We start from the raw sequence: 15,390 nt of genomic DNA on the forward strand, positions 1-15,390 counted from the left end.
CAAACTTGGCAAATCTTTCCACATTTTGGTCCATGCTTACCTTATTAGTTGGTGTCCCAGGGTCCATAGCTGGGTGTGGCCATTTTGATTCCTGTGTGCATGTGTGGTGGGTTCGTGTATTGGAGTTTGGTTGGCACATTTGCGGGAGTTAAGCACCCTGACAATATTGATTTCACTCCCTTAACTCTCGCGTATGCGCCAACTGAACTCCACTACACCAACCCACTGGGCATGTGCCTGGAATCAAGGTGGATGCATTCAGCCTATGCTCCCCAGGATGCCAACTAACAAGGTAAGTTCACACATTTTGGCTCTTACAAGCCCTGTATCCCTGTTATAGTTTGTCAAATACAACACAGACCACATAAATTTTATATTTTTTCTTATATTTGCTTTTTATTTAAAAAATTCGGTTGTATGTGCAGATGGACTAAGCCACATAGGTTGCAAGTCAGGGTGTACCTGTACTGCATCCAGTATGGCCTCTCCTCTCGTCAGCCTGTCCACATAGTGTGTCAGAAATATGTTACAAATTCTGCCCATTAAATCCTTTTGCAATAAGGAAGTACTAATCAATATCAGGAAAGTTGAAGTTCCTCCTGACAATAACCCTGTTATTTTTGGACCTTTCCAAAATCTCTACCTACTTCCTGCTCAATGGCTCTTGGAAGTCGACAGAATACCTCCAATACCTCCCTTTTTTTTTTACTCACTGCCACACTGGCTCAGTGGATTAATTCCTCCTCAATTACTTCATAAAGTTGCGATATTACAGCTAATTAGCTTTGCCATTCCTCCCTTCCTATTCCTTTTGAAACACCTAAGACCTACAACACCAAGCAATCTTGCCCTTCCAATAACCAAGTCTCCATAGTGGCTGCAACATCATAATTCCATGTTCTTAACTTCATCACCCTTATTAATACTTCTCTCATGAAACACTTAAGCCAATGTAACTGACAGCATTTATTCCTTGTCTACTGCCTGTCCTTCCTCATAGTCATGCTGCACATTGCATCTACCTTTCCACCAAATGCTCCATATCTGACTTAACACTCTGGTTCCCATCCTGCTCTTTTACTGTTAACCTCAGTTGAAAAGCAAAAAATTAGCAGGATTTAATGGACTTATTTTCTATCACATATCTCATGCTGCAGCACATGAACTCCAAGAATTTTCCAATGGATGGAGAAGGTGTGATGCAAAGAAAATCTATTAATTCCAGTTGGAGAAGCAGGTGATAGTGATCTTGAATACAGAGCTGTGGAGCTGTTTCAATCAATTTCTAATGAATTTCAAAACTTCAAGTTATTCTGAACTTTTAACTGTCAGTTAATCCATAGGCCATAATTTTATATAGTAAAATCCGAGTATAATATATAATATAGCATAATAAAGTGATTATATTTCCATCGTTGGACTAAAATTCCAGAAAATATATTCACCCTGAGAATTTGAATAACAAGATGATAACAAATCAGCAGGTGAAAAAATCTTGTGTAGCGACAATAAAATAACAGATGGATTATCAATCCTCTTCGAAGATTATATCTGCTATCCTTTCCCAGATTGATGTGTTTGCCAATATATCACACTAATATGACTGTAAATTGCTTTCTGAAATAAATCTTGGTTGAATGAAACTATTCCAATCATAGATGAGGTATAAATGCCTTGCTTTTTCATGTTGATTATATCCAGAGAATTGAAGGAAAAAAAGATAGGTACTGTTAACAGAGGTATGATCACAAAAATTCAAATATTGTGCTTATTTTCATGAGTTTATCTTAAAATAAATTTGTTACCTGAATCTGCAGTTACATTTTATGTGGCTGATTGACAAATTGCCTTTACTGAACAAGAAGATGCACTTTAGAATGATTTAAAAAAAAAATGTGCATAATAAATGGAATGAACTTAAACACAACAATGAGTTATAACTTTTAATATATTATCTTTTGGCATAGAAAATGAAAGCATTGTTTGGCAGTGTTATATCTTGGAGCAGTTCTAAAATATGCAAGACTGAACAATTTTCTGTTCATAAAAATATAATGCACTTGACAGAGAAATAACTGTTTAAAACCAAAAGAAAATGCAGACTTGGCTTCAATTTTCTTCTTCTTCCTCCTCCTCCTCATCATCATCTTCCTCTTCCTCCTCCTCATCATCTTCCTCTTCCTCATCATCGTCTTCAACAGTTTTTCTCCTACATTCTTGTTGCTGTATCCAAAACAAAATAGATCAAAGCCAAACTTCACTGACTGTATTAAAATTTTATAACTTAGCAGTATTGACTGGGTGACATGGTTGACATAACGGTAAGTGTAACACCTTTACAGCACCAGCGATCGGGACAAGACCAGGGTTCGAATCCCGCGCTGTCTGTAAGGAGTATGTATGTTCTCCCCATGTCTGCGTGAGTTTTCTCAGGGGGCTCCCGTTTCCTCCCACTGTTCAAAAACATACTGGGGGTGCAGATTAATGGGGTGTAAATTGGGCGGCACGGACTAGTGGGCCAAAATGGCCTGTTATGTCTAAATTTAAAAAAAAATTATAATGTTGTGTTCCTCCTCCAATACAAAAGCCAATACCATTAAAGCCAACTCTGTTATTTTCCATTCAAACAGAATCATATTCCAAAATGCCACTTTTAAACACATGAAATATCTTCTATATTAAAATGTTTAATTCCAAAACTTTTCCCTTTCTTTTAAATGTAGCAGCTCTTTTATGTATGAACCATTTGGTTTCTTCATGTCTATTACAGCACATAATTCCTTCTGCTTGCTTACCCATTTCTCCCATTGTATAACTTGCAGTCTAGAAATTCTCATGAGACTCTTGCATTAATTTTACCTACACTGTTTTGACCATTTATTCACTCCTACTGTTTTACTTTATAGTCCAATAATTGCATATTTATCAATGTTGTTACTCTGCTCCAATTCTGACCTTTTTAGAAATTTGCAAGGACTATTTTCTTCCAAAATCATATTCAGAGTATACCTGGATTTCTGCAAAGATTGCAATAGTTTTCCCATTAATTTTTTTGGTAATTGTCTCATCCTCCTTTCATGCTTCGTTGGAATCTTTTACAATTGTGCCTGGCTGCAGAAGATTTAGTTCATGTAATTATGCTCCAGACTGATTTATATTATCTTTATTTACCATAACCTTTACTCTCACTGCTACTTTCTCCATTGTAAGCTGTCAGGCTAGATTTTTATGGGCTTGGTCAGATCAACTGTTTTAGAATTAGAGACCACATTAATTGCATTTGTGATTAAATGGCTGCAGATTGAGTGGCAGAGGATGGCATTTTCATTTCTAATTATTTTTATTTAGTTTAACTTTTTAATTAGTATATTTTCTATTTTTAACATTGAAGTCATTTGAAAAAAATACATTTCTTTCCCTTTAAAATGCCTTTCATCTTAGAAAAAAGGCAAAGTGATATTTTCGGCCTTGACTTCTGTCAAAGCCTATCAAGTGGTCTAGGAAAGAGCTTTTGTGTAATGCCAAATGGAGCCCAGTTGCCATGAAGATTTTACCCCCCGGCCAGAGGCTTGGAGGGCATAAATATCCTCTCCATATCCAGTGCAGTTGAGTGCCAGAGATGACTCTGTGTTGTGGACTTGGTCCAAAGCAATCTGCCCCATCAAGTTAATGGAGTCTTGAGATGGTGGGAGTCCACTTCTAACATATAGCAATTAGTCTTTGTAGCAGATAGCTACAAGAAGATAATCTGCACCTTTGATCAGCTTTTCTAAGAGCATGGTAGCATTTGATGTGTTTGCCAAATGAGTTGTAGCTCCGTTTTGAGGCACGGTGAAAGAAGATATGCAGGATTAATACATACCAAAAAAGAGTAAGTATTCAAATTGAAAAATGTTACAATTATGGTTGATAAGAGAAGTCAAAGACAAAGTAAAAACAAAAGGGCATACAAGAAGCAAAAAATTAATGGGAAGATAGGATTTGTAGGTTTTAAAAAAACTTGCAGAAGGTACGGTAACTAAAACACTCATAAGGCAGAAAAATATTAAGTATTAAAGTAGGCTAGCAAATAAGATCAAAGAGGATACAAAAATCTGCAAGTATAAACAATTATTATTTCAAGGGAGAAGGTACTCAGAAAACTGAATGAATGGTCTTTGGGTGGATATTTCCTAGACCAGATGGATTGCACCTTTGGGTTCTGAATGAAATAGTGGTGGAGAGAGAGGAGGCATTGATGATCACATTTCAGGAAACATTAGATTTTGGTATGGTCCTGGAGGATTGAAAAATCGTACATATCACCCCATTATTCAAGAAGGGTGGGAGGCAGTAGAAAGGAAATTATAGACTATGCAGCCTTTACATCAGTGGTTGAGAAGATGTTTGAGTTAATTGTCAAGGATGAAGTTATGGAGTATTTGGAGGCACATGACCAAGCCAGTGTGTCACTGGAATTGCAGTGACAAGACAGAATAACCAGACAAGGCATTTTTAGAGTGAATCAAACAGATTTACTCTTCATCACCTGCACAACCTTTTAAAAGCCTGAATCATGTGCGTGACATGCACTAATGTCACAAGGCTGGTTTGATGCCTCCTGGGAGTTGTGGGGCTGCCATAGTGCCACCCCTCCCCCTCTTCCCCCCCCCCCCACAACCGGCAGAAAGGTTTGTCTGACTTTTAGGATGTTTTACTTTGCAACAGACTGTTGCCTGCTAGTGTGGGGAAGACTTGTCCACATGAGCAGGTTTAAGCCTGTCAAAAGTGAAAGACTGACTTCCCTCCAATGTCCAAAATACAGGTCGACCTAGTTTGTCCGAGTATCCTATAGGGTCCTTCTGTAGGACATCTGTAAAGGATGACCAAATGTTCCCCTTTGGATGAAGGAAACATTCACAGTTTCTGAAATCTTCAGACACAAAGGAAGAGTGTTTTCCATGTGATGATGGTGGTAGGAGGGTCAATTTTCCTACAGTCTCCCTTAGCCTGCTCAACAGTTCCTTAGGATCAACTCTGGAGTTGGAATGGTATAGGCTGAATTCCCCTGTAACCACCAACAGTGCATCATACACGAGCTCTACAGATGAAGCTTGGAAGTCCTCCTTTGGAGTTGTTCTAATGCCCAGTAATACCCAGGGCAGTTCATCAGCTCAGTTCAGGCCCTTTAACCGCGCCATCAAGGCTGACTTGAGATGTCGATTAAATCTTTCTACCATTCCATTGGCCTGGGGATGATAGCCATTTGTATGATGAACTGTTGCACCGAGGAAGCGAGACAAGGCGGTCCACAGCGAGGAGGTAAATTGTGGTCCTCTATCCAAAGTAACATGCACCGATAAACAAAAACGAAACACCTAGGAACTGAAGAACGCCTGATCACAAGTATCTGCGGTAGCATCCACCATAGGCATGGCCTTAGGCCATCGCGTAAACCTGTCTATAACTGTAAAAAGATAACAGTATCCTCTTCAAACAGGAAGCAGACCAACGATGTCCAGTCTCCTTTTACTGATTTAGAGATAAAGGACATTATTCAACAAATGCCCAATGGGAAGTCTCCAGGAGATTATGGATTCACTGTTGAATTTTATAAAGTTTTTTATGAGGATTTGTCTCCTCTATTTATGGATGTCCTTCAACAAGTGACTCAGGAACAAGCTTTACCAGATTTGTGTTTGAGTGAAATAATAACGGTTATACCAAAAAAAGATAGAGATCCTTTGAATGTAGCTTCGTATAGACCAATTTCTTTACTGAATGTAGTTTATAAAATAATAGCGAAAATACTGACAAATAGACTTGCTAAGTATTTGCCTCAATTGGTACATACAGATCAGGCTGGTTTTATTAAAAATAGGTATGCTTCTGATAATATTTTAAGTTATTTCGTTGATCAATGCATCATCTCAGCAGCCCAACCTACCAATGGTAGTTGCTTTCGATGTTGAAAAAGCTTTTGATCGGGTCGAATGGAATCTTTTATTTAAGGTGTTAGAGAAATTTAAATTTGGACCCTTTTTTATTGATTGGGTTAAGGCTCTATACAATAACCCAGTGGCTACGATGGCGACCAAATGGTCAAATGCCTTCGATATTTAAACTATCGCGTTCAACTCGTCGTTGTCCTTTGTCACCAGCTCTATTTGCAATGGTCATCGAACCACTAGCTCAAACTATAAGGCAGAACGAGAATATTAGAGGTATAAGAATAGCGGAAGATGAATATAAGATTAATTTATTTGCTGATGATGTTTTGATATATTTAACTAATCCGGAACATTCTTTAATACATTTGCAAGAATGCTTAGAACAGTATGGTGTATTGTCAGGATATAAGGTGAATTGGGATAAAAATGAAATATTACCAATTTCTAATGCAAATTATGATCTGTGTAGACAAATTACTAAACTTCGTTGGACTGATAAAGTTAAATACTTGGGTATAATGATTGATGTTAATATTCAATCATTATATAAATTAAATTATGTGCCGTTAATGATAAAAATTAAGACTGATTTGATTAAATGGAGGGAATTTCCTTTGTCATTAACAGGTCAAGTAAATTGTATTAAGATGAACGTTTTTCTGAGAATTCATTATCTTTTTCAGATGATTACTTGTTTACTTCCTAAATCTTTTTTCCAAGATTTAAATAAAGTAGTACGAGAGTTTTTATGGAGGGGGAAGTTAGCTGAGTAGCATTACATAAATTAACTTGGAAATATGCATTGGGAGGTCTTCAATTGCTTCATTTTCAAAATTATTATGAAGCTGCCCAATTAAGATTTGTATCTTGGATGTTTCGTATCCTCCTACTTGGGCTAGGGTAGAATTGGCTAGTATTTCAGAATCTTATCCACATTACTTTCTATTTAAGTGGAAGCCTATTTTATTACAGGGATATAATGTATCAATTTTAAAACATTTGTTAGAGATTTTGACTAAAAGGAATTTATTGATAGGTATGAAAGGTCCAGACTTTTTGCATCAGTTGTGTCTGACACCTGAGAAATTGAAAAAAATATGGATTTAGTAATTCAGAAATGTGTTTTAGATGTGGAGTATGTGTAGGAACATTTCTACATTCAGTTTGGTTTTGTGGTACAGTTCAACCATTTTGGCAAAAAATTAGGGAATTTCTTCAAAAATTGTTTAAGATTAAGTTTCTATTAGATCAAAAACTTTTCCTGTTGAGTTGTACTGCCCTACTTACTGATTTGGGGTTGAATAAGTTTCCGATAGCTTTTCTTTGTCTAGCATTGGCGGTAGCATGTAAATGCGTGGTTATTTCATGGAAGGATGAGGTGGAGGTGAATATAATTCATTGGCAATAATGAGTTGAAATCTTGTATTTATATGGAGAAATTAACATACAGTTTGTATGATAATTATGATTTTTTAATGAAGATGTGGTCGCCTTATTTGAATTGTATGGGTTTAGTAAGATCTTAAAGGGTTGTATAAGTTTTTTTTAATTGCTCTTTGTATGCTCCCCTTGCCGGGTTTGCTGAGGGCGGTTGGGGAGGAGTAGTTGTAGTTTGTTTTTGTTTTTTATATTACGTATTCTTTAACTTGACATTCATCTTCCTGGTGCCAAAAGTTAGAATTTTGGAACTGTTAACTGCTTGTAGTTGCAGGTTCGGGATAGGATGGCAGGTGTCAAAACCAGTGGGTGGAAATACACTAACCTCTTAACCTGTGTCCACCAGAAATTTTCATTGGGACAACTGGTCCCATACATAAATAGGCTTGCAGGTTTCTTGCCATCCACTGCAGCCTTTACTGGCGGTTGGCCTGGGCATTTCCCTTAAACAGGCAGGGTGGAAGGCACTTGCGGGTCTGTGTCTTGGGTTGTTGCGTACTTGTAGGGAGTGATGTGTTAAAAGCACTAGAGTGTGACATGGGGTCAGTATCGGAGGAGTTGGTTGTGCAGACTGGTCTTTCCTTGCTGTGCTTCTTAGCTAGCCATATAATGTCTGCCTCTGCTGCTCAGCCCTTGGGTTTTCAAATGAACACTTGGAATACAAGAGCCTAATATCATCTGGCATTCGTCCTAAAAAGAGCTGCTTGAATAACATATTGGGCCTTTCTCCAGTTCCAGGAACAGCATTTTATCCATTAGTTCTGCAGGGGCTTGGTCTCCCAACCCTTCGAAATGTAGTAGTTTAGCTGCCTTTTCCCTGCAGGACATACCAAATACATGTAATAAAAGTGCTTTGAAAGCATCATATTTGCTGGTATGTGGTGGATCCCATAGGAAGTCACTGACCCTCTTAGCAATGGCCTGGTTCAGGGCATTGACAAGATTGTAATAACGAGTGGTGTCCAATTCTACTTTGCCAAGGTGAAATTGTGCTTCAGCCTGTTCAGGCTCAACTATCCAGAAATGTGGTAGCCTCACAGCAATGGCAGCAGATTCCATGTTTGTCCAAAAGTAAGTTTTTGGACTCATTGGGGTCACCAATTGTGGCCACTGGAGAAGGCAAATGCAATGCTGTTATTTATTTCAAGAGGAATAGAATAGAAGAGCAGGGATGTGATGCTGAGGCTTTATAAGGCATTGGTGAGATCTCAATTAAAGTATTGTGAGCAGTTTTGGGCTCCTCATTTAAGAAAGGATGTGCTAATGTTGAAGGTTCAGAGGAAGTTGACAAAGATGATTCCAGGAATGAAAGGGTTATCATGTGAAAAAGTTTTGACAACTGTTAGCTTGCATTCATGGAATTTAGGAGAATGAGGGATGATTTCATTGAAAATGTTGAAAGGCATTCAGGATTGAAGGGCATTTGCTTTGAACAGAGATGCAGAAGAATTTATTTAGCCAGTGGGTGGTAATTCTATGAAATATGTTGCCACAGACTGTTGTGGAGGCCAGGTAATTGAGTATATTTAAGGCAGAGACTGATGGGTTCTTGTGAGAGATGAGTAAAACTAATATGAAAATGTGAAAGATGAAGAAAACTAGTATGGATATATGTGTAATGAATAAAGCCAGTATGAATAGGATAAGGATAGATAATAGAATGTAGGAAGTAAAGTTAGTCTGAATAAGATAAGGGTCTTCTAGCCTTAGACAGAATTAGCAAGTTCTGCAAATAAGAAGTTTATAAGCTCTGAGAGTCAGGAAGGTGTGAATAAGGACAATGGCATGATGGGACACCGACAGGATACCCCCCCGGTCCTCCAAGTTCACAGAAACAGCACGTAGGCAGACAGGATTTCCTCATGCTAAACTCATCCAGGAGACAGAAGAATGTAAGGGGGAGGGTACTTCTATACTGAAATAAACTGTATGAAAGTTGGTTGAACCCCAGTGTATGTGTGTATTCCCAAGGTAAGGGGAAGCACCCAACTTTGCATTGTTTTCAATTTTTGTCTCGAGCAAATTCTGTGAAGGTACTTCTGTTTCTCACAGTTCTTGATTAGCCAGGGCATCAAAGGCTATGGGGAGAAGGTAGGGCAGTGGGGCTGAGTGGGAAAATGGATCAGCTCAGGATTAAATGATATGGCAGGCTCAATGGCCTATTTTGGCTCCTATGTCTTATGGTCTTTTGGTCTCTGGCTGTTGTACCTCCTCATTCAGCATGGGAACAGGCCCTTTGGCCCACTATGTTGGCAGTAACCATAATGTTAGCCTAAATTACTCCCATTTGCCTTTAGATGGTCCATATCTCTCTATTCCTAGCCTGTTCATGTGTCTATTTTAGTAACTCTTAAAACTTACTATCATATCTATTTTTACCACCTCCTGATGCCAGTACGTTCCTGGCATATTATATCTCTGTGTAACCTGCTTTGAAATTCTTTAAACTTTTTGTCTTTTCACTTTAAAACTAAGCTCTCCTGTATTTAACATTTCCATCTTTGGAAAAAAATCATCTCCACTTTTTGCATCATCTATAGTTTTATATAATTGATCATGTCGTCCCTCAACCTTTGACATGCCAGAGAAAACAATCCAAGTTTCTTCACTATCACCTTGTAGCTAATACTCTACAATCCTGGCAACATCTTAGTAATCGTCTTTTGCATCCTGTACAAAGCATCTATCTCCTTCCCGTGATATGGTGACCAGAAATGCTCCAAATGTGGCTTCACCAAAGTTTTACACAGCTGCAACAAGACTCCCCAACTCTTGTACTGAATGATTTGATCAATGAAGGCAAGTCTGTATTATACCTTCTTTCCCACCCAAAATATTATCATTTTCAGAGAGCTACAGATCTTTACTCCAAGATCCCTCTGTACATCAATGCTCCTATTTTATTCTTTGCATCTAACCTGCCAAAATGCTTCACCTCATATTTGTCCGATTGAAGTCCATCTGCCATTTTTCCACCCAAATTTTCATTTGATCTATATCCTGCTGCATCTTTGGGCAACCTTCTTCACTATTCACAACCCCAATAATTTTTGTGTTTATATTTGCATTCTTCTGGCCACAGAGAGGGTATCTAAGAATTTTATGGCTATTATATTTTGTAACAATTCTAAATGTTTATTAGATACCTAAATATCCACAATTCTCTTTTTTTGTATTACTTTATTCAAATATACCCTTGTCACTGATAGAAATCTGCACACTGGATTTGCATCTCCAACCTCTCACTAAGTTCCAGGGAAACTCCTATACAATGAATATATTTTTACAGTTGCCAAAATTGCAAACACTACAGTGTTTGTTCAAATTTATTGTAAGAGTTCATATATGACATTACACACCACCCTGAGGTTCTATTTCCTGTAGGCTAGGCAGGATTTCTACTTATTAGTCATGCAAAAAAAATACTCAAGAAATGTATACAAAAGAGAGAAGTGTAAAGAAAGAGAGAAATGTAAATCAATTGTACAATACGAAAGATAAAATATACAATAATAAATAATATGCAAATAAGAGTCCTTCAATGTGTCTATCAGTTTGTTGAGAAGTCTGATGGTAGAGGGGTAGCAACTGTTCCTGAACCTGATGGTCAGAGTCTTGTAGCACCTCTTCCCTGATGGCAGTAGCAAGAATGTCCTGGGTGGTGCGAACCCTTGATGATCGTTGCTGCTCTCTAACAGCAGGGTCCAATGAAGATTTTCTTAATGGTGGTGCCTGTGATGTACTGGGTTGTGTCCACTACCTTTTGCAGGGCTTTCCATTGTGACAGAGTATTTAGAAGTGGTTTGGGAGGGATTGTTAGAGCAGCTTTCACACAAACATTTCAAAACACGGAGTTTTTGCAGGACTTTTGCAGAATGCTTTTTTGTGGAGGAGTAACAAAGTAGCAACATTCAAAGTAGCTTGCCTGGGAGAGAGCATGTGATTTTTGTAGGCAGGCAGAAGTTTTCCTCTCAGAGAGGGAAGATGTGAAACAGAGAGTGAAGGATTCACCAGGAATCAGTTCCAGAGGGACAAGCTGGCAAAATTTGGAAAGCTGCCTGGTCAAAGGAGAAGACTGGCAGTCTGAAAAGTGACCTGAAAGAAAGAGGATCATCTGGAGACCCTGAAGGAGGCAAGTTTCGTCAGCAAGACTGATTGAGAAGGAATCCGTTGTGGATGTCCTGGAAAAGGAATCTCTCTCTGAAAACCAGCAAGAACCCTCCTTTTTGGTAACCATTTGCCTGTTAAACACCAAAGCCTGGTGAGCTTTGTTAATGCTAACTTCTGTGCACAGTACAAGAATTGCCTGCAACCAGTGAGATTGGACTGTGATCCAAATAACTTTGCTAATCTTAAATATACATTACACACACCTGCATTTAGTATTAGAGGGGGGATTAAGTAGGTTAAGTAATAAGTTAAAGTTTAATTCTGTTTTCTTGTTTAATTATAATCCTGTGTTGTGGTGCATCTCTATTGCTGCTGGTTTTTGGGGTCCTCTGCGCTTGTAACATCACTCAGAGGTATTACTACCGTGATATCATCAGCAAATTTGTAAATGGTCTCGTTGTCGTACTGAGCCCCACAGTCAAAGCTATAAAGCGAGTACAGCAGGAGGCTAAGTATGCAGCCCTGTGCTGCTGTGGTGCTAATGGAAATTGTGGAGGAGATGTTCTTGCCAATTCGGACTGATTACCATCTGGAGGCAAGGAAATCTGTGATCCAATTAGACAGTGGGGTATTGAGGCCCAGGTCTTGGAGTTTGCTGATCAGTTTTGAAGGGATGATTGTGTTGAATGTAAAACTGTAGTCAATAAAAACCACTGTGATGTAACCATCTTTGCTGTCTAGGTGTTCCAGGATCTTGTGTAGAGCCAATGAGATGGCAACTGTTGTTGCAGTAGGCAAATTGGAATGGATCCATATCAGCACTCAGGTAGGAGCTGATGTTCCAAAACACCAGCCTTTCAAAACACCTCATCACTGTGGATGTGAGCACCAATTGTTAGTAGTCATTTAGGCAGGTTACCAACTCTTCATGGGCACCATGCTTCCAATATTTTAACCCAATAAAGTATGTAATGGCTTATCTTTCAAATATATATGAAGAGAAGATATAAATCCAAGATTATAATGGTTTAACATTTTGTTGCATTATTTTTATTAACTTTGAACATAAATGTAAAATAGGTGCCTCTCTCCTACCTTGGAAGATCCTGACATAACTAATGCTGAATTTGTCCCATTCATTGTGTTTGCAGAATTCGCAGACACTATGCTTAGACGTGCTTGATTGTCTTGTAAATGAAGAGTGTTTCTGAAAATCTACCAAAACAGTCCATTAATGTTTTATGGAAAACACACAGATTATGTACATTTTTGCTGCTACCATCAGAACTTATTGTCATGAACAAGTCACAAAATTTTGTATCTTGAGGCAGCATCACACAGTGCAAATGTTCATATTATAAACCATCTTAAAACAATAATTAAAAACAAAAATAGAGCATGTAAAGTAAGGCAGTGTCTTTGGTTCATTGATTATTCAGAAATCTGATGGCAGCAGGGAAGAAAAGAAGCTGTCCTTGTGTCCAAATGTTAAAATAAAATTAGTATGTCTGATGTATATTCAAAAATCACAAATTAATTTAACAAAAAGTCTTAGGGAAGCTATTTGCTTACCATATTTTGTTTCTAAATTGAAAATTATGGTGGTGGTCACTCCCTTCAAGACAGTTCCATTTCAAAAACACATCTTACCTCCATATCTGCCTCTTCATCGATATTCTGTACATGCCGATATGCATTGCTATATACTTCCAGAGCTTTTGCATGGAATGCCATCTCAATTGTAATAAAGTCTCCAAAGATCTTCTATTTCAAGTAACACAACATAAATTTAGTTTAATGCATGAGAACAAATTGCCAGATGATGAAACAATAGAATCTTATCATTATCCCATTAACACTTCTACATTTTTGGCATACCATATCCAAAACACTTAACACAAATTTTGGAGTGCAAGATTAAATGTAATTTCATTATGATGAGTTTTAGAAATAATTCCAATTTATACAATTTTGAAAAAAAATAAGCTCTTTGTTATCTTCTATCAATCCATTATTAAAGAAAGCAGGGAAACGGGTAAGAGGGAATAATAAACTATGAGCAGCAGAAGAATGCTGGAATCTATTTTTTTTTAATAAGTGGTAACATGGTATTTAGAAAATAGTAACAGGGTAGGTCAGCCTCTACTTCCTAAGAGTTTGTGGAGGATTGGTATGTCATCAGAAGCCGTGGCAAATTTCTACAGATGTGTGGTGAAAAGTGTGGTGACCAGCTACATTATATACTCTGGGTGTAAAGCCCTCCGAAAGGTAGTGAACCAAGCCCAGGATTTCACAGGCAAAGCCCTCCCAACCATTGAGAAAACCTATAGGGAATGCTGCTGTTGGAGAGCTGCAGCAATTACCAAGGTTCCACACCACCCAGCGCATGCTCTGTTTTCGCTTCTACCATCAGAAAGGAGGTAGAGGTGCCACAAGACTTGCATCACTAGGTTCAGGAACAGCTGCTACTTCTTCACCATCAAACTCCTCACTGACATACTCAATCAGGGACTTTATTTAAGGGCTCTTACTTTTGCACTTTATTGATTTAAAAAAAAATTCTCTCTCTACTGCACAGTTGGCTTGTTTACATTCGTTCTCTGTTTACAGTTCTTTATTTGTTTTCATTTATATGCTATGTACAGTTTTTTTTTGCATTATATGAATGCAATAAGTGGTAATTCTGCCTCGCTCGCAGAAAAAGAATCTCAGATTTAATATGATGTCATGTATGTACTCTGACAATAAATAAATCTAACATCTATATAGATTTGTGAAAGTAATGTGAAATTTCTATTTGTCTCAAGCGTGTAACTCACAAAATAAGAAAGAACAGTCTAGTTGGTATGGACTTTAAGAATGTCTTTGAAACAAGATTACTGAAATAAATTAGAGCACATAAGAACAGAAATAATATTCTGGCATGAATTAAAGACTGCAAATGGAGAATAGTAATAAGTGGGCCATTTAGGGTTGCAAGACAGTGATTGGTAGAGTTCCTCTGAGGTTAAATTAAAGACTGCAAATGGACAATAGTAGTAAGCGGGTCATTTAGGTGCAGGAGTAGAGAAATCTTGCTCCAGTTACAGAGCTCTGGTGATAATGCATCTCGAAATATTGATTGCTCTGGACTTTCAACAATGGGAAAAATATAGTTAAGGAATGTAGCAAAGTTCACCAGATTGATACCCAAGAAGAGGTTTGTGCCTGAGGAGATGCTCCCTGATGTTTACAGTAATGAGAAATAATCTCACTGAAATATGCAAAAACTAGAACCAAGGTGCAGTGCCTGAAAATAAAGGATCAGCCAATGAAGATAAGGATGAGAAGAAATCTCTGTACTCAAACGATACTAATTTTTTGAGATCTTAAGTCGTATTCAAGACAACTAACTGAACTTTTGTTTAATTTTAAGGGCATCACAAGATATGGGGCTTATGTAGATTTAATAGATCAGCCATAATCATTATTTAATTTTTAATGTTTTACATTTAATTTAGGGATTCTGCACGCTAACAGGCCCTTCCACCCCATGAGCCCACACCTCCCAAATACAGGCATGTGACCAATCAATCAACTACCCCTCACTTCTTTGGAACGTGCTTGTTTACAGTGACTTTTCTGGGACAAATCTGTACTTGGGGAGAGTGTGCACCAAAAAGATTTATATTGGATAAATATTTCAGTGGCATGGGTAGTGTAGCAGTTAGCACAACACTCTTGCATTGCCAGCGACCCAGATTTGAACCCTTCACTATCTATACATTCTTTCTGTGTCTGCATGAATTTTCTTCCACGTTCCCCCACCCCAGTCCCCCAAAAAAACTAATGTTGGGTAAATTAAATGGCTGTTATAATTTACTCCCAGTGTTGGTGGGAGGCAGTGGTTAATGGGACATGTAAGGGAGAATAG

At 38.0% G+C, this 15,390-nt stretch overlaps 2 protein-coding genes across 2 annotated transcripts in view; one reads left to right on the top strand and one right to left on the bottom strand.

Annotated features, from left to right (window-relative positions):
• The window catches only part of LOC138755605 (RNA-binding protein 12-like), a 56,145-nt gene that overhangs the window by 35,599 nt on the left and 5,156 nt on the right, over window positions 1-15,390 (top strand). The window contains exon 7 of the transcript XR_011352412.1: window positions 12,219-12,303. The gene's annotated coding sequence lies outside the window, so the exon portion shown is untranslated. The remainder of the gene's footprint in view (window positions 1-12,218; window positions 12,304-15,390) is intronic.
• The window catches only part of cibar1 (CBY1 interacting BAR domain containing 1), a 53,303-nt gene continuing 39,842 nt past the window's right edge, over window positions 1,930-15,390 (bottom strand). The window contains exons 6-8 of the mRNA XM_069921918.1: window positions 13,128-13,241; window positions 12,573-12,692; window positions 1,930-2,223 (exon numbers count right to left, since the gene is read on the bottom strand). Coding sequence (XP_069778019.1) covers window positions 2,110-2,223; window positions 12,573-12,692; window positions 13,128-13,241 — 348 coding nt within the window. The 3' untranslated portion in view covers window positions 1,930-2,109. The remainder of the gene's footprint in view (window positions 2,224-12,572; window positions 12,693-13,127; window positions 13,242-15,390) is intronic.

This window comes from Narcine bancroftii, chromosome 2, assembly GCF_036971445.1.
Source record: "Narcine bancroftii isolate sNarBan1 chromosome 2, sNarBan1.hap1, whole genome shotgun sequence".
NCBI classification, from domain to species: domain Eukaryota; kingdom Metazoa; phylum Chordata; class Chondrichthyes; order Torpediniformes; family Narcinidae; genus Narcine; species Narcine bancroftii.